The sequence below is a fragment of the Pogona vitticeps genome, chromosome 4, assembly GCF_051106095.1.
Source record: "Pogona vitticeps strain Pit_001003342236 chromosome 4, PviZW2.1, whole genome shotgun sequence".
Lineage (NCBI taxonomy): Eukaryota > Metazoa > Chordata > Lepidosauria > Squamata > Agamidae > Pogona > Pogona vitticeps.
In genome coordinates, this window is record NC_135786.1 from 22,993,925 (window position 1) to 23,015,906 (window position 21,982).

The window sequence follows — 21,982 nt, forward strand, 5'->3', positions numbered from 1 at the left end:
TTAAGATTAGTTCAGCAGCTGTTGTTTGTGGAACTGATTATTTGTTGTTTTATGTGTACAAACATACTGTCCACAGAAAACACAGACTGACTCGACTTCAAAGTAAAGATTATGCCAGGGGCAGGATCTTTGCATGACTCAAATGGGTAGGCACCAATCTGAGGCACCTAAAAGCAGGCAGAACTACCCACAGCCCTCCCATTTGGAAAATCTCATAACCAGGAATTCCATGATGTTTTTTTGGACTCTGTGGGACTCTCTGGCTTGATAAGAGTAAGACAAACTGTTTTAGGAGAAGTTGTCCACCAATTAGAAGTTGCTTAGCTATCTAATTCCCTACAGCTCCTAGGAAGGGAATGTTACAGGGACAGAACAACACCTCCATAAGTTCAATTGATTCAAATGGGCCTACTCTAACTGCAACTTGCTGGGCTAAAGTAAGTCACAGTTAGAGTAAATCTTATGGAGAAGTTAACTCATCACAAAGGATAGCTTGGTTCCTGCAAGCCCACCTCTGTTCTTGTCAGTGTAGATTAGTAGAGTGGGGAGCTGTTCATCTCTAGAATGTATCTTTGTGGAATGATAGTTTTCTAAGGTCCTACCGCCAAGTATGCTAAACACACCAGCACATTCTCTTTGGATTTATTATGATCATAGTTGTTTAACTGGTTAAGAATCAGTGCCCCCTTCCCCCCATGTTTGGCAAAAGAAATGGAGCTTTGTGTGAGCTAGAGATCAATGTCATAACTAAACATGGAAAGCTACTCTGAAGAAGCCAAGAGTTGTCAAAGGTCTATGGTAATTTGTAGGAAATCCCCAGCATGTTTTGCAATCTGCACATTACATAAACTGGACCACATCAATTCAATTAGAAGTGCCATTTCCGTTTCCTTTCTAATGTTTAAACCACTAATGTCATGAGCTCCAGATTCCTAGTCATGGGGATTAACAGCATTATTCCCTCTAAAAGCTGAGCATTGAACAAGGAGGGGAAAAGGCATATTTTTTCATGATACAAAAATTTCAAAAGTTTTCGATTCAGACCTTAGTGCCAGCGGAAGATTTTTCGTGGGTGGTAGATTCTTGTTGGCAGTTTATCTGCATATTGAAACCCACCTAGACTGACAACACATCTCAGTACAGTAGAAATAATTGCATTCATCATTCTATTTCTGCATCGTGTTGTGTCTAATAGAGTCTGTAATTGAGCCTAATGTGTCCTGGATGACATGGTGGGATCACAGAGGAATTCCCAGTGGGAGTTGCTTGTTTTAGAATATAGACATAAATGAAAGATAGGAGAGATGATACTACCTTTTTAGATTCAGACAGGCAATTACGCATACATATGTAACAGCGATTTTAAGAAGGAATGAAATACTGTATGTTCTTATTGTTTCTTTCCAGCAATCCTAAACATGGTGTCTCTCATTCAGAAATGAGGATAAAATTTCCCTTTGGAATAGGATGGAAAGCAGAAATCAAATTGGAAGAGAGTGACTTCTTATTGAGAAAAGAATTATCTCCTTATTTCTTTTTGTCATTTTAATAGATAATGACAACCCTGGAATTATTGTACAGTTACAGTTTTATTGTTATTAGCATTGCCATTCTTATGCCATAACTAGATGTTGTAACTTCCAGAGCTGCATAGGTAAAAAAAAATTTGTCACAACCCAAAGAAATTTCAGGTTGTCATAAGAATCCCTTTCATCAGGAAGACCATTGTGACGGTCCTATTCATAGGACCTTGTCCCCCAGATACATGAGTTCAAATATTGCCTTAGTCATCAGTCTGTTGTGTGGGCCTTTAACAAACCACTTTTCCTTTAACTCCCATTTTTCCTGTGTAAAATCATAGAATCATAGAATAATGAAGTCAGAAGGGGCATTTAAGACCATCAAGTCCAACCCCCTGCTCAATATAGAAATACAAATCAAAGGATATCTGCCAGGTGGTTGTCTAAATTTCTCTTGAATGCCTCCAGTGTTGGAGCACTCATCACCTCTTTAGATAATTGATTCCATTGCCATACTGCTCTAACAGCTAGGAAGTTTTTCCTGATATTCAACCAAAATCTTGCTTCCTGTGATTTGAGCCCATTGTTTCATGTCCTGCATTGTAGGATGATTGAGAACAGAAAAGACTGTCCTCTGTATGACAGTCTTTCAAGTATTTGAAAAGTGATATCATATCTCCCCCTCTTTCTTCTTTTCTCAAGGCTAAACATGCCCAGTTCTTTCAGGCTTTCCTCATAGGGCTTGATTTCCAGCCCCCAATGATCCTTGTTGCCATCCACTGAGCTTAAAATCATAGAAAACTGAAGTTGGAAGGGGCCTACAAGGCCATCAATTCCAACCCCCTGCTCAATGCAGGAATACAGGCAAAGCATATATGCCAAGTTATTATCTAAGTTTTTCTTGAATGCCTCCAGTTTTGGAGCTTGCTTCAGTTTTTCAGATCCTTCTTGATGTGCAGTGTCCAGAACTGGACATAGAACTCAAGATGAGGAACTCAGAAAACAGAGTGAGAGGGACAGGTATAAGATAATGTGTAATGCTTATTGGCATATTTTTAAAATCTGCATAAATTTCTGAGTTCATTGTGGAACTCTACACAACCCATTTTGAAAAGGTGCTTCTAATTTTACCCAGTTAGTTAAAGTGTACTTCCAGTCCCAACTGTTGTGTTTTAAAGGCTCACTTGACTTAGTCTATCTAATTTTCATGCTTAAATATTGTTGTGAAGATCCATTAAAGACATCATCCTAGGCATCCTTCAGTCTCGAGAGACTATGGTAATGTACTCTGAATGGAGGACTTGGAACAGCGTCTAGTGTTTTGACGCTGTACATGAAGCTGGAGTGTCCTCTCCAGGGCATGAAACCTGGGTAAAGACAAGTTCATGTTTAAAAGGAAGGATCACACTACAGGAATATACATGTGTTATATCTGAAAGTGGAGTCATACTTCCCTCTCTCTCTTTTCTCTTTTCCTCCTTCCTTCCTGCAAAATTTAAAACTATATCCTTCTAAAATAGACTTTTTGCATCCATTTTTTAATATTCTAACTAAATGTGTATTTTAAAAAAAGATAAAAGGGGAGAATTTATTGTAGGCAAGGTAGCAATGTATGTCTCTTATACCCTTGTGCACATGAGAGAAAGCCCTAATAAAATGGTTGGACTTAGAGTAAACATAGAAGGATGGAACTAGGCAGAGTGGCCGTTCAGATACAGCAGCATCTGTGGCAATTGGGTTGGATGAACTTGTTCTCATAGGACTTAATTTGGACATCCCAAGAGCTGTGTTCAGGATGAGGAGTCTCCTTATGGAGCAGACGGTCTGCTCTTCAGACACATTCTTCACATGGAGAAGTGACTGGCAGGGGCTGGGCTAGAACTTTCTTCTTGCTCATACTTTCAAAGTAGCCATTTTAAAAATATCTACCTGAGGCTAAAAAGCAAAGTTGTTTGCAATATAGATGCAGAAAACAGTTTTCCCTTTATTTGTATCCCAGTGTAAGCATAATTATGTTTTCTTGTCCTTTAAAAAAATGATACGCCAATTTATGCTGGGTAGTATCGAACACAAAATAATACAAAAGGTTTAAAGGTTTTGGGCTAGGTCTGCACTTTGTATATGAAGCAGGTGAATATCAGGGCTATTTGTGGACTCCCCTCAATCTGAAAAGATCATGATTAATTTTGAACACCTCACTCATTTCCCTATTCACATGAATTCTGGTGGCAAAAGGATAATGCCTTAAAGCTGCAATTTCTCTTCACTTTGGGAAGACAAAGCGTGCCAGCACAAATTTGAAGAGGTTGCTGCCACTGAAGTATAGTAATTTCTTATTGCATTGAGTCAGAACTAGAACTGCTGTCCATAAAACAGATTATCCTCTTTGAGATGGACAGAAATGAAAATTTTCCTTCAAAGTTTTTTCTTCCAGTTGCTAATAACATGCTTGGAATTCTGCAGAAAGATATATATTCTGTTAGCCGTCTAGAGTGGTCTTAACCGACCAGATAGGCGGGATATAAAATAAAATAAAATAAAATAAAATAAAATAAAATAAATAAATAAATAAATAAATAAATAAATAAATAAATAAATAAATAAATAAATAAATATTTATTCATTCATTCATCCATCCATTCATTCTTAATCTTCACACATCCTTTTTTTTCTTGCAGTGAATGTAACAGCAACAGAGACTCAGTGCTTTCCTACACCAGTGTACGGAGTAATAGCTCTTACTTGGGCAGTGATGAGATGGGATCAGGTAAGTGAATGCTATGCTTTCTGACAGGGAGATAAAGATCTATTCAACAACTGTCAGGCTGTAAGTGAATGGTGTGACAAACCCAGACCTACTGGGATCTGCCACACGTTAACTAAGCTGCCACCAACCATTCCCTATAAGAAGTCACACAGACCAGGGATGGATTTTCAACAAATAAAAGAATAAGGTTTATTTAAAACAACACACAGGCAAAATAAAATGATCAGGTGAATAAGATATAGTAACGTGGCTTAGTCTCATTCATACATGCACACAGTTTGGTTCACACAGAACCCTTAACTTGAAGCACAGACCCTGAACCTATCAGTTCTGGCTAGCCAACAGACACCTGAACCTATCAGGTTGGTACTCTGACACACAGTAGTACCCTGTCTGACACACAGACTCCCACACCAGCTTCTTCTTCCCAGCTGCTGCTTCTTCACATCCCAGCGTCTAAACTTCACCACACAGGCATCATATATATATACAGTACAGCCCCTCCTCCTGATGTCCCGCCTTCCACTCCCCATAGGATGGAACTTTCCCTCCAAACCCATGACAGACAGGTAACATCAGTGCTGTATGTAACACCTCCCCTCTTTATAAGTTGTTTTGTAGGGGGAAAGCTAAGGTGCTTTTTCCCAAAAAACAACCTGGATAAAACACACAACAACAGTAATACATACCATATCATACTTACTTATACTTACACTCTAAGTTAACCATAGCAATTAGGCATTTAAACATTTACCATATACATTACATCAATTTACCTTTATTCATACAAACCAAGTTCAAAAAACAGGTACATTTAACTTTTTGTCCTCAATATATATATACATAGTCCATGTTTCTTTCGCCGTCTTCATTCTTCAGGTCTTCTTGACAAGGCGTCAGCAACACAGTTCACTGACCCTCTGACCACCTTCACTTCAAAGTCATAGTCCTGTAGGTTTAAAGCCCACCTCATAAGTTTGCTATTGTGGGTTTTCATTGTCTTTAACCATTGCAGTGGTGAATGGTCAGTGCACAGAACAAAATGTCTTCCCCAGATGTAAGGCTTGGCTTTCTGGATCGCGTAGACTATGGCCAAACACTCCTTCTCCACGGTTGCCAAATGTCTCTCACCTTTTTGAAGTTTCCTACTCAGGTAGGACACTGGATGCTGGTCACCATTCTCATCCTCCTGGCACAGAACTGCTCCTACCCCGCTGTTAGACGCATCGGTGTAGATGATGAACTCCCTGTTGAAGTCTGGATCACGCAGCACTGGATAGTTGATGAGCGCCTGCTTCAACCTCTGGAACGCCTCCTCACAGTCGCTGGTCCACGGGATGCGGTCATCAGCCGTCTTCCTCGTCAGATCGGTCAGCGGAGCCGCAATCTCGCTAAACCTCGGGATGAACTTTCTGTAGTAGCCCACCAACCCAAGAAATGATTTGACTTTTTTCTTGGTGTTGGGTCTGGGCCAATCACGAACAGCTTCTATTTTGGCCTCCAGGGGTTTTATCACTCCTCCCCCTACCATGTGACCCAAGTATTTTGTTTCTGGGCTACCCAGCTGCAGTTTGTTCTCTTTACAGGGCCTAGGCCAAAGCACTCCCTCCCCTGGGTCAAAGTGCCTCTCTCTAGCTTTGTGGTCATACCATGCTTTCTTTCTGACCTTTTGAGCTTGCAGGGTCTCTGTTGCTAGCTCTAGGTTTCTCTTTAGGCCCTTCCTTAAGGTGTCTATGTATGTCACAACGTCTTGTGGGTCATCCTGGGTGATCTGCTCCCAATTTTGTTTGATCAAATCAAGGGGCCCTTTCACCCTTCTCCCAAATAAAAGTTCAAATGGACTGAACCCGGTACTGGCTTGTGGCACTGATCGATAAGCAAACAAAAGGGATTGCAGCTTCTGGTCCCAATTGTTTGGATTCTCTGCCAAGTAAGCCCTAATCATGCGCATTAGAGTCCCATTGAACTTCTCAGTTAACCCATTACTTTCAGGATGATAGGCAGTGGTTTCCTTGTGCTTAATTCCACCGATTTGCCATAAGCGTTTCATGAGCTGCGATGTGAACGATGCGCCCAAATCTGTGATTATTTCTGAGGCAAATCCCATCCTGGACATATACCCCACCAAGGCATCTGCCACTGTGTTAGTTTCAATGTTAGTCAAGGGTATGGCTTCAGGGTACCTTGTGGCATGGTCCACAATGGTGAGAATGAACCTGTTCCCCCTCTTTGTGGCCTTGGGCAAAGGTCCCACAATATCCACCCCTATGCATTTGAACGGAGTGTCAATCACAGGCAAAGGGCACAACTTTGCTTTGGTCCTGTCGCGGCTATTCCCCTGCCTTTGACACACATCACATTGTTTACAGAACTCCCTGATCTGCTTCCCTATATCAGGCCAGTAAAAATTCTGTGTGATTCTCTGCTGTGTTTTGTTCACCCCTAAGTGCGCAGCAAACATGTCAGAGTGCCCCCTTTGTAAGATCATGGGGCGATACTTTTCAGGTACCACCAGCTGACTTCTGATCCCATCTCCCCCTTTTGAGGTAGTCCTCAGGGTCTCTCTATATAAAATCCCCTTTTTCTCCAGAAATCTCACTGGGGTTTCAGGTGTTAGCTGGGCGTCAGTCACCTGTTCAAAACACTTTTGGAGAGTGGCGTCTGCCTTTTGCTCTTGTCCAAATCTGCTGTCTGTGGTTAAAGTTTCTACCACAGCTTCTGAACTCCCCTCTGCTTCCGTCTCGGGCTCATCATTACCCCCCTGAACTGTCCCCGTGGTGGCTTGTGAGCGTGTAATCACTAGCACCCGTTTCACATGTTCAGCCAGGTCATTTCCCACGAGCACGGCTGCTGGCAGAGTCGATGAAATCGCTAGCCGCCAAACTCCCCTCCAGCCTTGAAAGTTCACCGGTACCTCCGCTACTGGCAGCGAAATCACCTGTCCCTCAATCCCTGCCACCTTCATGCTCTCATTTGGGATTATATATTCCCTAGGAATAATATCTGGATGGCACAGGGTTACCTGGGAACAAGTGTCCCGCAGCCCCCGATACTGATGGTCAAGTATTCCTACGTCCACCCCTGCTGTCTCAAACAACTGAGAATCTGTTCTCACCAGCAGGCAGCGCCTGACCTCTACAAGAGGACCATTTTCCTCAGCCTGATCAGCAGATGTAGCTGTTCCAGATTGAGTAGCCATGGCAACAGGCTCCCTCAGTGACAATGAGCCTTGCTCTTTCTGGACACAGAACACAGCTTTTGGCTTGGTCCCACTCGAATCCTGAGGCACAATTCCTTTTAGCTGCTTTAATTTCTCACACTCTGAGATTAGATGGCCCTTTCCCTGACAGAAATAACATTTTCTGGTGTATTTTGATTCTCTCTCATCTTGTTTTGGTTTTCCCTCCAAAATCTGAGGTCTTAGTTTCATGTCTGAAGGCTTCCCTTCACCATGGGCCCCTCCCCCTTGCTGGTTTTTCCCTGGTCCCTGAGAGTACTTGCTGTAGGTTTCTTTGGGTTTACCTACAGATTTCTCCTCACCTAAGGGCTTTCTTATCTGGTAAATAAAATCTGCGATCTCGGCTGCTTCTGCCACAGATTTTGGTTTCCTTTCCCTCACCTGGAATTTCAGTTCCCCATGCAGGACTGAATAGAACTGTTCCAGCGCTATCAAATCTTTAAGCTGCTGAAAGGTCTCTGTCCCCTCCTGAGATAGCCATTTCTCTAGCAGCCTCACCAATTGGGCCCCCACTTGGGTAAAAGTCTGCTCTGGTTTCTTTGTGAGGGACCTGAATCTTTGCCTCAGCTGTTCCGCATTTATCCCATGTCTTGCAAACACCAGTTTTTTAAACTCTGCAAAATCTTTCATCAGTTCCTCAGGCATCTCTGAATAAACCTCAGCCAGGCTACCACTGATTAAAGATCGCATGATGGTCATCTTCTCAGTTTCCCTCACTGAGAAGTCCACAAGCGCTCTTTCCACTAAGGAAAAGAACACCTCAGGACAATCTCCCTTGTGGTACACAGGGAATTTCTTCAGGTCAGCTTTAGACAATTGGCCTCCCTCAGAATCCCTAATGTTATTATTGTTCTGATTCATCAGTTCCAATTTTCTTAATTCAAACGCCATTTTCTCTCTCTGCAATTCCCTCTCCATTTCCATTCTCTCTCTCTCTAATCTTTCTTCTTTTTCCAATTGCCTTTGTTTCTCTTCCCTTTCTATTTCCCTCATCCTCAGTTCATGCTGTTGGGCTATGAGCATTTTCCTGAGTTCTGGGTTCTGTTCTCCCATGCTGTCACCCTGCACTGAGCCAAATTCATCCTCAGAACCTTGGTCAACCTGGGGGTCTTTCACTTCACCCATTTCTGCCATTTGGCTTCGAGTCAAGGGCATAATCCCCCCCCTCAGAACAGGCTGCTTTAAAAAGTCAAGCCTCAAAATAAAACGACCACTTTTTTTTTTCTTTTGCCTCAGAACCAGCTTTCCCTATAGATTGCTGCTGTCCTTTCAGCACTAACTTGCAACTGTTGCGAGCTAGAGTCTACCCCCCTCTGCTGGGCCTCTCAGCAGACAAGCTAGCTCACTTCTACTTTACATTTTTGCCTCAGCTTTTTCCCGCCAAAACAGGCTGCCTCAGAGCTCCCTAATCTAGCCCCCCAATCTGAGGTTACACGTTCTTCTACTAGTGCACCCCCCCGTGAGGTACACCTAGAAGATTACCTACGCGCTCTCAGATTGTCCCTGACTAGACCCCCCTTGCTCTGGGCACACTTGCCAAGGCTTTGCTGGACCGCTGGACAACTGGACCAGTCGTATCCCACACGCTGGACACCAATCAATGTGACAAACCCAGACCTACTGGGATCTGCCACACGTTAACTAAGCTGCCACCAACCATTCCCTATAAGAAGTCACACAGACCAGGGATGGATTTTCAACAAATAAAAGAATAAGGTTTATTTAAAACAACACACAGGCAAAATAAAATGATCAGGTGAATAAGATATAGTAACGTGGCTTAGTCTCATTCATACATGCACACAGTTTGGTTCACACAGAACCCTTAACTTGAAGCACAGACCCTGAACCTATCAGTTCTGGCTAACCAACAGACACCTGAACCTATCAGGTTGGTACTCTGACACACAGTAGTACCCTGTCTGACACACAGACTCCCACACCAGCTTCTTCTTCCCAGCTGCTGCTTCTTCACATCCCAGCGTCTAAACTTCACCACACAGGCATCATATATATATACAGTACAGCCCCTCCTCCTGATGTCCCGCCTTCCACTCCCCATAGGATGGAACTTTCCCTCCAAACCCATGACAGACAGGTAACATCAGTGCTGTATGTAACAAATGGTCCTGCAGATACCTTCCTATTACCTGTTGTTCACTTCTGTTTCTTAAGTGCTTCCACTGGAGCTAGTGCGGCCTTGCTAAATGCCTAGATCTATTCTTTTGTACAGGTGAAAAGAGAATCCTTTGAGTTCAGGTTTTTCATCTGTTTTGTGCTGATTCTTTAGAGTTCCACAGGCAGATGCAACAAATTTAGTTGGCTGCAGCCTAAATGAGATGCCATACATAGATAAATGTAACATTACTACACCAGTCCATTTTAAACTGAAAAAACAACAACACACGCTTCTGGAGGGATGACTATGATTGAGAAGTTGCACATGAGGAAAAAGGACAAAACACTTTACCTGATGATTTCCTACCCTACACCTACTCACCTACCCACCTGCACATGTCTTGTGACATTCCAGACTTCTTCGAATAAGGCAATGTACAATAGAGAACTGGTGTGTGGGGGGGGAAGGTTACATCTGCTTCCGCTGCCACCATTTTTCTAATCTCTTCTAGCCGCACAGAAGCACCTTTTTATGATCAAAAGAGGGTGGTTGAAAAGGATTATTAGAAAGGATTGAAAGAAGTCCTTAAAACTTCTAGTTTCAGCAGAAGTTTCCTACCAGCTTGTTGATCTTCTCTAGTTTTTATTCCTTCCTAAAAGGAGACCTTAAAAAATTATTTTTGGCTCACAGAATCCCCCAACCAACCACTGCCCATGTGGACTTGGAGTTATGGATTTTAGGGAGCTGTGATCCAAAAAGGTGATTTTTCCAATTTCTGCTCTTGAACCAGCATTCATAAAATATGAGGCTTTTTACTGTAGCTGTTCACCTAAAATTGTGTATAGTGGTCTTTCAAGATGGAGGAAAATAATCTTTCATCCATTAACATACCACTTAGATGTAAGTTAGCCAGCTAATCTGTTTCGATTTTGAAAACTGTAAACCAAAACAAATGGTGAACTATCACAAAGACACTTAATGAAACCACCAATAAATAATCCAGTGCATCTCAAACATTTGCTTAGACGTACTTTCAAATATGTAGCAGAATTGTGAGGAAGTACATAGCTATCAATGTTTAAGGTAAAGTCATGTATAGAGTTTACCACTAAGCATAAAACTTTGATTGAAGTATTTGGTGTTCCTAAGTGTTCCCTTGATTCAACATGTTGTCAAGGAGCTTTTTTAGCATTTAGTTACAGTATCCCCATGTTCTTGCAATCTAACCCCTTTTGATTCCTGATGTACTTATTTAAAATGTACTTATTTAAAAATATTTGCTCAAAAAAGTAAAAAAGTAATAACAGCAGTAACAACCATTTAAAACAGATTGGTAATATGCAATTCCACTCATGTGAAACAGCTATGTATGTATGCATTAATTAAACACGGATACCAGATTTGTATGAGATAAGATGGCAGATTATTAGTATGTTCAATTCTTCAAAAACCCTCTGGTGTATGAATGTGGGGTATTGTGCTTCTGTATTCATGGTGATGATGATTTATTAAATTTATATGCCGCCCATCTAGACATAGTATACTCTGGGCGGCTTACATTCAAAACAACGAGGAAATAGCCTGATACTGCTGTACAATATTTATTTATTTATATATTTATTTAACTTATATGCCGCCCACACTACCCAAAGGTCTCTGGGTGGCTTACAACAATTAAAATACAGTAAAAAAGATAAAGCAATTAAAATACAATTAAAATATATACTCTAAAAATTGCCATCAAGACCCTCAGTTGATATTATTTCAATTAAAAGCCTTATGGAACATGAAGGTTTTGACGTGGCACCGAAACGTCATCAGTGTTGGTGTCAGATGAATCTCCCTTGGGAGGCCGTTCCATAGTCTGGGAGCAGCTGCTGAAAAGGCCCTTTGTCTACAAGCTATCCCTCTTACCTTCTTGAGGGATGGCTCTTTCAAAAGCCGCCCCTGGCTAGATCTTAACTGCTGGGTAGGTTCGTATGGAAGGAGGCAATCCTTCAGGTATCCAGGGCCCAAGCCGTTTAGGGCTTTATATGTCGAAACAAGCACTTTGAATTGGGCCCGGGCAGCAACTGATAGCCAATGTAATTTAAATAGAATTGGTTTGATGTGTTCCCTAGAGGCCTCACCCCTCACCAGCCACGTAGCTCAATTCTGGACCAGTTGCAGTTGCCAGACCGTCTTCAAAGGCAGCCCCACGTAGAACGCATATTGTGCCTATGTTGCCAGCAGGAAAAAGGATGCCAAGATTTACATAGCAAAGTGTGGCCTGAATGTTGACAGCAGCACTAAGATGGTCTGCAGCGGTGGTCCCCAACCTTTTCCCAACCGCAGACGGGTTGGGTGGGCATGGCACATTTGCGTGGGGTGTGTGGCATGCTTGTGTGGGTGTGGCACACCTGCAGGGGGCAGAGTGTGTGTGCACACATTTATGTGGCGGCACTTGTGTGGGCCTGCTCTCGTGCATGCGCACGGCACACTTGCAGGGGCGGAATACGCTCACACACATGTGCACGGCAGCGCTTGCAGGGACGGATCTGTGTCCGCGGCCTGGTCCTGCTGCCGGGTCACGGACTGGGGGTTGGGAACCTCTGGTCTACAAAGGTCCCTCTTGTGCTCACTACCATTCACAAAGTGACACCAAGCAGGATGAAATCCTAGACTCCTTTTTTGTCAGTTAAATACTTCTCAGCCAAACACAAATTAATTGCCAGGGCTGTTTTTCAGCAAGTGTTAATGGTAGTGAGCGCTAGAGGGTATCTCAGCAGCAGAATGGGTGTTGATGGATTCTCCTTCCATGCAGGTTTTTAAGCATTTCCATCTGTTAAGCGTGCTTTAGCTGTCAATTTCCTGCTTTGTCGGGGGTCGGACTTAATAGAGGCCCTCTCAGCTTTACAGTTCTGTCATTCTATGATCTAGTAAGAGTTAACCCATTTTGTCTAGTTCAGCTTTGAACATAATAGAAACGGGACATTTCTTCTTAAGACTACTGTTTCAGTAAGCACATCTTAAGTGTATGTATAACAGAAGTACTTGTTAGGAAGAGATTGTGCCCAGCGACAGAAAAATATTGTGTCTCCCAACCTCAGTAGAGGATGTGTACATAGCCGTAATGGAGGAAGTTCAGTACCTTGGGTCTGATCAGTAACTAAAGGGATGGAAGGAGCAGGGGAAAGAGGAAAGAGATGAGTGGAAATAAATTAAGACCAGAAAAAAACTGTGTGATAAGATCTATCCATATGAAAGCAAACCCCAACTTTATTTGCTTTGTCATCAGGTGATGAACTTCCCAATGATATGAGGATACCTTCAGATAAACAAGATAAACTTCATGGGTGTCTTGAGCATCTTTTCAACCAGGTGAGTGACATGAAGAACACAGATGTAGAAGAATGTGACGGCTTTATTCTCTCTCTCTCTCTCTCTCTCTCCCTGTATGTTCTGTGCCATTTTTAGACCACTAAAAATCAAACAATTAATGCATGCTTTAATGTAATAAACTACACCAGTAACTGGTGATTAGCGCAGAGAAAGTTTGAATGAATGTGCCAGACACAATCTTCTTAAAGTGAGCTTAAAACTGGTTACAGGCAGACTGGGGGTGTGGTTTAATGCTTCACAATTTCTATTATGGTTGGAAATTTCTACTCAGTGTTCAGACAGTGGCAGCCCATCACTCTATATATGCTCCCCCATTGCCCATTTTTGGAAACCAAGTTTCTTTTAGGGTTAGGGATGGGGAAAAGACTATACAGTGGTGCCTCGCTAGACAATTGGCTCGTGGGACGAAAAACCTGCAAGACGATTGGTTTTTGCAATCACTATGGTGCCTTGCAATACTTTTTTCTATGACTGTGCTTCTCAAGATGGGTTTTTTTGGAGACCGATACTTCGCAAGACTTTTTTTTTGAGACCGATGCATAGGGAACCTCGCAAGACAATTTTTTCACAAGACGACGATTTTCGCAGAACAAATTAAAATTGTCTTGCGAGGCACCACTGTACATGGACATACAATCTCCACCAGGACACTGGGATAAATTTTGGTTTGCTTACCAGGTAGAAGCCAACTGAAGTCCAATTTACACCCAGTTAAAATATTATATTATTACCTGATGGGTGTGTAAGCAGGTGTTGTTCTAAATTCTCCTCCTGCTTGGTTGATGAAAGAGTTTGTGTAATCCAGCTTGATTGATGTAAAGAACCCTCAGTGGTGCTTGGGGCAGCTTTTACAGAGCATTCTGTAACCTGAGTCCACAGCACTTTCAAAAAGCTTAGGGCCATTTTTCACATCCCTTGGGTAGCACCATCCACTCCAAAACTGGAGATTTCTAAAAGTCCCTTTCTCATTTTCAGAAATGCATTTCTTGCTTGCTTGCTGCCTTGCTAAAATAAAGTGGAGAGAATGTTGTACCTTTGTTAAAAAGAACTGCAACCCCTGCAGGAGTCTCCATTTGAGGAATTATTTTTAAACTATATGAAACCTAGAGGTCCTGAGACAAGCCTAGAACCTTTAGAAATAAGTCTTGGAGAGACCCTCATCTTATGGCATGTGGACCATAAGATAAGAGTCTGTCCTGAACACTGATATTCTCTTGCCCAATCAGATTGGGCTCATTTAGTCTTGCAATTGTTTTCTGCCACTGATTGGTCAGAATCCATCTGGATTTTCATAATCATGGTTGAAAGATTATGGCTATGTCTTTCTTTCTTTCTTTCTTTCTTTCTTTCTTTCTTTCTTTCTTTCTTTCTTTCTTTCTTTCTTTCTTTCTTTCTTTCTTTCTTCCGTCCTTCCGTCCTTCCGTCCGTCCGTCCGTCCGTCCATCCATCCATCCATCCATCCATCCATCCATCCATCCATCCATCCATCCATCCATCCATCCATCCATCCATCCATCCTTCCATTCCTCCTCCCCCCAGCACTCACTATTCATGAATAAACCTCCTCTGTACACACGGTTGTTATCTAGTTTCAGTGACTAATACCCATCACTATGGTTATTAATACCCGTTGCAAATCTATCCAGCATGACTTTTTCTAATCCTGTGTCAAAATCAATTTCACCAATGGTGCTCTCATCCATTTCTGCATCCATTTCCCCCCAGTCTCTAGCTTACATCTTGTTCCTGCAGATCAGCAGGACCAAGCCATATCTTAGTGCATGACTGGGACCTTCTCCACTTCTTGCAGTGGTCTCATTGTTTCCAGTTTTAATACTTAGAACCGTATAGTTGCTGAAATTCCTTAGTGGTGGTGGTTCTGTAAAGTTGCAATAGCATTTTATTGATGCACTATTTATGAATGTCATATTTTTATTAATTCAGTTGCATTTATTATTTATGCTTCATAAGACCAGGGACTGACCTAGTGTAGGGGTTAATTGAATTTTTAATATTTCCTTTAGTAATGAATTAATGAAAATACTATAGGTTGCTTGTTGTAGCAATAAAACAATTTTGCAAATTCTTTCTTTTGTTTCAGTTGTATTTGTATTTAGCATATTATTTACAGTTGCTTTGGTGGGGATTTTTTAGAAAGAAGAGGAGGGTGGAAATATTAGAGTGAACCAAGCTTTACTGTTTGGAAATTCCATAAATTAAGCATGCTGGATGGTCAGAAGCCATTTGGTTCATCCTGACATAATAAGTCTTGGCTTGTCCCTGATGTTATAGCACAGTCTGTTGAAAACAGCAAATCTTTTATCAGTGCTTGATGTCCTATTATTATGCATATTGCGTGAATTACAGTTTTGATAGTAGCACACTTCCTCTGTCAGTGACACTCCTTGGCAGATCTCTGATAATTTGAATTCCTATTTCCTTGCAGTAGATCTTTACTCCCATTTTTCCCCACTATGGGAAACCAACCTTCAACAAGTGAGTGTCTCTGTTTTTAAAGCACAATGCACAGCATTTAATGATAGATTACAATTAGCTATGTAGCTCTATGAAAACTCCTAAAGAATTTCCAGGATTGACTAAATGTGTTTTTTTTGCAGGTGGATGCTATAAATGCCCTTCTCAAAGGACCAGTAATAAGCAAGGCTTTTGAAGAAACAAAACATTTTCCAATGGACCACAGTTTGCAAGGTGAACTTAAAGGCAGCATAAGTCTATGAATATACCTTAGAGTTCTGGTCTAGATGCAACTTTCCAAATCACTAGCAGTGGTTTGAATGTTCGCATATCCACAGCCAGCAAAAAAACAAAGCAAGATGCTGGAGAAGTGACCGAACAATCTATTCATCCTTCACCAATGGAGTGTACAAAGTTTCTTTGCTGGGTGGGGCAAACCGAAAGAGGAAGGACTCTAGGTCAGATGAAAAGACCATATGACAAGAACCTTGTCTAAAAGCTATTTGTTCCTGAGACTTCATTTGTTCACAATTGGAAGCCAGTTTAAGGAAGTGGAAGCCAAATGAAAACTGCATTCTGACCCCCCCCACACACATTCTTTCTCTGCAGCAGATATAAAGCAGATGCCCTGTTTATGTGCTACATTTCCTTTCTCTCTCTGAATCCGAGTCTGTTGTGTTTATCTTTGCCATATTTCAAATGCTGTGGTCAGAATTCTTTTCACCCCTATATTTTGTTAGATCAGCAAATTTAGAAGAAGGAAGTGTCCTTCATTTCTTTGCACGCATGATGCATGGATGATTAAACAAACATCTTGAAAATTTTTGAGTTTTTTAAAAATCCCTTTCTGGTATTCTCGTATTCTGTTATTTTGTTGTTTAGTTGTTAAGTCGTGTACGACTCTTCATGACCCCATGGACCAGAGCATGCTAGGCCCTCCTGTCTTCCACTGCCTCTCGGAGTTGTGTCAAATTCATGTTGTTTGCTTCAATGACACTGTCCAACCATCTCACCCTCCGTCATCCTTCTCCTCTTGCCTTCACATTTTCCCAACATCAGGGTCTTTTCCGTGGAGTCTTCTCATGAGATGGCCAAAGTATTGGAGCCTCAGCTTCAGGATCTGTCCCTCCAGTGAGCATTCAGGGTTGGTTTCCTTAAGAATGGATAGGTTTGTTCTCCTTGCAGTCCAAGGGACTCTCAAGAGTCTCTTCCAGCACCACAATTCAAAAGCATCAATTCTTTGGCGGTCAGCCTTCTTTATGGTCCAGCTCTCACTTCCATACATTGCTAGTGGAAAAAACATAGCTTTGACTATGCGGACCTTTGTCTCTGGTTTTTAAGATGCTGTCTACGTTTGTCATCGCTTCCCTCCCAAGAAGTAGGTGTCTTTTAATGTTGTAGCTGCTGTCACCATCTGCAGTGATCATGGAGCCCAAGAAAGTAAAATCTGTCACTGCCTCCTTATCTTCCACTTCTATTTGCTAGGTGGTAATGGGACCAGTGGCCATGATCTTAGTTTTTTTGATGTTGAGCTTCAGACCATTTTTGCACTCTCCTCTTCCACCCTCATTAAGAGAATCTTTAATTCCTCCTCACTTTCTGCCATCAGAGTGGTATCAACTGCATATCGGAGGTTGTTGATATTTCTTTCTGGCAATCTTATTTTTATTTTGTATTTATTATTCGATTTATACCCCGCCTCCCTAGACAGAGTCTACTCGGGGCGGCTTACAAAGAAGAATAAAACATTATCAAATACAATCAAAAACCAATATATATAAATCAATGACATAATAATATCAACAAATTAGAAGATCAAGATGAAAAAAAACTAAAGAAAAAAGAAAATCAGGTCTTGACTGGAGGGAAGGCCTGCCTGAAGAGCCAGGTCTTTAAATGACTCTTAAAAACACCCAGCAAGGGTGCCAGGGTGATTTCCGGCGGCAAGGTGTTCCATAGTCGAGGTGTTCCATAATCTTATTTCCGGTTTGGGATTTATCCAGTCCTGCCTTTCACATGATGTATTCTGCATATAAGCTAAATAAGCCGGGAGACAATATACAGCCTGTTCATACTCCTTTCCCAATTTTGAACCAATCCGTTGTTCCATGTCCAGTTCTAACTGTTGGTTCCTGTCCCACATTTAGATTTCTCAGGAGATAGATACGGTGGTCAGGCACTCCCATTTCTTTAAGGACTTGCCATAGTTTGTTGTGGTCCACACAGTCAAAGGCTGTTGCATAGTCAGTGAAGCAGGAGTAAATGTTTTTCTGGAACTCTCTGGCTTTCTCCATAACCCAGTGCATGTTAGCAATTTGGTCTCTAGTTCCTCTGTCCCTTCATAATCCAGCTTATACTTCTGGGAGTTCTTGGTCCACATATTGCTGAAGCCTACCTTGTAGGATTTTCATCATAACCTTGCTAGTGTGTGAAATGAGTGCAATTGTACGGTAGTTGGAGCATTCTTTGGCGCTGCCCTTCTTTGGGATTGGGATGTAGACTGATCTTTTCCAATCCTCTGGCCACTGTTGCGTTTTCCAAACTTGCTGGCATATTGAGTGTAGCACCTTAACAGCGTCATCTTTTAAGATTTTAAATAGTTCAACTGGAATGCCATCACCTCCACTGGCCTTGTTGTGAGCCATGCTTTCTAAGGCCCACTTGACTTCACTCTCCAGGATGTCTGGCTCAAGGTCAGTAACCACACTATCTGGGTTGTTTGGGACATCCAGATCTTTCTGGTATAATTCCTCTGTGTATACTTGCCACCTCTTCTTGATGTCTTCTGCTTCTGTTAGGTCCCTATCATTTTTGTCCTTTTGTCAATTTTCTTGAACAGATCTCTGGTTTTGCCCTTTCTATTATTTTCCTCTAGTTCTTTTTGCACTATTCGTTTAAGAAGGCCCTCTTGTCTCTCCTTGCTATCTTTGGAAGCCTGCATTCAGTTTTCTGTAACTTTCCCTATCTCCCTTGTATTTTGTTTCCCTTCTGTTCTCTGCTATTTGTAAGGCCTCATCACACAGTCACTTTGCTTTCTTGCATTTCCTTTTCTTTGGGATGGTGTTTGTTGCTGCCTCCTGTACAATGTAACGAGCCTCCATCCATAGTTCTTCAGGCACTCTGTCCACCAAATTTAGTTCCTCAAATCTGTTCTTCACTTCCACTGTGTATTCATAAGGGATTTGGTTTAGATTATACTCGACTAGGCCAGTGGTTTTTCCTCCTTTCTTCAGTTTAAGCTTGAGTTTTGCTATAAGAAGCTGATGATCAGAGCCACAGTCAGCTCCAGGTCTTGTTTTTGCTGACTGTATAGAGCTTCTCCATTTTTGGCTGCAGAGAACATAATCAATCTGATTTCGATATTGCCCATTTGGTGATTTCCATGTGTATAGTCACCTCTTGTGTTGTTGGAAAAGGGTGTTTGTGATGGCAAGCTTGTTCTCTTGACAAAACTCTATTAGCCTTTGCCCTGCTTCATTTTGAACTCCAAGGCCGAATTTACCTGTTGTTCCTTTTATCTCTTGACTCCCTACTTTAGCATTCCAGTCCCATATAATGAGAAGAACATCTTTCTTTGGTATCCGTTCTAGAAGGTGTTGTAAGTCTTCACAGAATGGATCAATTTCAGCCTCTTCAGCATCAGTGGTTGGTGCATAAACTTTGATTACTGTGATGTTGAAAGGTCTGCCTTGGATTCATATTGAAATCATTCTATCATTTTGAGATTGTATCCCAGTACAGCTTTTCCCACTCTTTTGTTAACTATGAGGGCTACTCCATTTCTTCTGTGGGATTCTTGCCCACAATAGTATATATGATAATCGTCTGAATTGAATTTGCCCATTCCCGTCCATTTTAGTTCACTGACACCCAGGATGTCAATGTTTATTCTTGCCATCTCCTGATTGACCAAGGTTCATAGGTCTTACATTCCAGGTTCCTGTGCAGTATTTTTCTTTGCAGCATCGGACTTTCCTTTCACTTCCAGGCACATCTGCAGCTGAGCATCCTTTCGGCTTTGGCCCAACCACTTCATTAGCTCTGGAGCTACTTGTCCTTGTCCTCCACTCTTCCTTAGTAGCATGTTGGATGCCTTCCGAGCTGAGAGGCTCATCTTCCAGCATCATATCTTTTAGCCTTTTGTTTCTGTTCATGGGTATTCTTGGCAAAGATACTGGAGTGGCTTGCCAGTTTCTGCTCTAGGTGAATCACCTTTAGTCTGAACTCTCCACTATGACCTGTCCGTCTTGGGTGTCCCTGCATGGCATAGCCCATAGCTTCTCTGAGTTACTCAAGCCCCTTTGCCACGACAAGGCAGCAGTCCATGAAGGGGTGTATTCTGTTATAGATTTTATCAATTTGGGGCATAATGCAGAATCTGAGTTCCATCAGGGCTATAGCCATTCTGTGTCTGGAACCTTAGATCCTTCTGCTGAAATCTTGTCCTTATTTTGTTCTTCATATTTTCCATGCAGCTGTTACTGTGTTAATCCTGAGCACATGTTGTTCCACCATAACAAAGCAATGCCCTGACAAGAAAGTGGAGTGACATTATACCATATATATGGATTGTAAGATGGGTATGCAAGATCTAGGAGGGAGGTGACAAGAGGCCTTCTCCTGCTACCAGCAGCATCTGAACCAGGGATGGGAACATCTAAGCCTCCATATATTATTTCAATACAACTTCCATCAGCCCTAGGCAGTACAACCAGGAGTCAGGGATGCTGGGAGTTACAGTCTGAAAACATCTGAAGAGTATCATATTTCCTGGCCATGCATTACATTAAATGCTAATGGCCAAAATCTTATTAGTTATGTACACTGGCAGAAATCACAGTGGCAAATTGGCACTAGATAAGAATTAAGACATGTATTCATGATCATGCACCAGTTGCATGACTTGGCATGTGGCAGGGGATACAAGCCTTGACTTCTTAACTGGGGGCATTATGCATGTATGCCATTTGCTGTTTGACTTAGAGCGGTATACATAAGCAGTAGGCTTCTGGCCAGTAAGATCTAGTTTTAGCCTTAGCTTAGTGTTTTGTTTTTTAACTTTAATGTGGCTATTAAATTTGCATTGTTATGTTGCAGGTGATCTTTCCTGCAAAATATAGATAGGCATTCCTTAACAAAAGAATGGGTTGGGTTGGGTTGGGACTGTAAGACAGTAAATGGAGATCTGCTATATTGAACTACTCTAATATTGGGCTTAAAAATTCTCTTATTTTGCAGAATTTAAGCAGAAAGAGGAAACTACAATTCGGAGCAGAAACAAGATTCAGATCAGCATCCAAGAAGATCCCTGGAATCTTCCACTCCGTATTAAAAACCTTGTTGAGACCATACAAAAATATGTGGAAGGTCTGTGAACAGGGTAGTTGGACTGAATTGTTTTATTAACAGAGTAGCTAACGAAGCAAGAAATGGGAAGCTGGAACTAGATTCCACCCCAGCTTGAAATAGTGGCAGATTTGGGATTCTGAAATACAGGAAATGCAGTAGGTTACTTCAACTCAGTCAGTCTAACTCTGTATTGCTTACATGAGCAGTTAACACCTACAGCCCTTCTGATGTTAGACTAAGACGGCTAGTATCCCTTGCCATTGGCTGTACTAGCTAAGGATGGTGGGGGAGCTGTAGGCCTGTTGTATCTAGATGGCCATGTTGGTGGCAGCTGGTGGCAGCTCTTGAATCCTTCATGGGAAGTCTTCCTAAGAAGGTATCCAAAATTCGCACTGCGTTCAAGGCATGGGCTTTATCCTAGAGCTACAGTCCCTTCCATTAAAAATCTGGAGGATATGGGGAAAGATTCATCCTTTGCACTGATATGAGCTGATGACATTTCTGGTGTGACACCACTGGCTTGTGTTTAACTTCTGGAAACTTTTGAAATAAATTTAGAGTCTTGTAGGCAGCCAATGTGCTCCTTTTCCTAAAGATACCCCATAATGCAACCCTGGGCGTGCTAAATAAGCTCCCAGGGTATCTGCATTACGTTTCAGCTACAGAGACATAAATAGGTCCTTACACCAAATAATTGCTTGGCAGAGGCATTAAACAGTATGTATGGAGTTGAATCTTTGGTTCTGTATTTCTGCTGTGTAGACCCCAAAAGGACAGCATCAAGAAACAGTGACACTGCTAACAATGTACTGTATCTTATGGCTTTAAGAGATATCTCAGTAGAGATCAAGCCTTCCCTGTGGTGCTTTTGGTAAATTTCTGATTTGAATCTGCAGCTCGTGGCTGAGTGGCTGAATTTCTCTCCAGAGTCCTTGTATCTGAAAGTCATTACTAGAGTTGTCCTTGTCAAGCATTGCACTTCTGACAACTTCCCTTTTGCTCTTATTGTGAGCTTAACAAGGAGACAGTTCCCATGTTGGCCATGTTTTCTGAAACATGGGACTTCCCTTTGCTTTGGACTAACAAAGGATAATAACTATCTTCTCTGAAAATGGAAAAATGTGCTGAAACTA

At 41.9% G+C, this 21,982-nt stretch overlaps 1 protein-coding gene across 2 annotated transcripts in view; it reads left to right on the forward strand.

Moving 5' to 3' along the window:
* The window catches only part of PREX1 (phosphatidylinositol-3,4,5-trisphosphate dependent Rac exchange factor 1), a 288,404-nt gene that overhangs the window by 251,318 nt on the left and 15,104 nt on the right, over positions 1 to 21,982 (forward strand). For both annotated transcript variants that reach the window (XM_020779458.3, XM_020779460.3), the window contains exons 27-30: positions 4,199 to 4,287; positions 12,922 to 13,004; positions 15,644 to 15,734; positions 20,739 to 20,867. In XM_020779458.3, the coding sequence (XP_020635117.3) occupies positions 4,199 to 4,287; positions 12,922 to 13,004; positions 15,644 to 15,734; positions 20,739 to 20,867 (392 nt within the window). The remainder of the gene's footprint in view (positions 1 to 4,198; positions 4,288 to 12,921; positions 13,005 to 15,643; positions 15,735 to 20,738; positions 20,868 to 21,982) is intronic.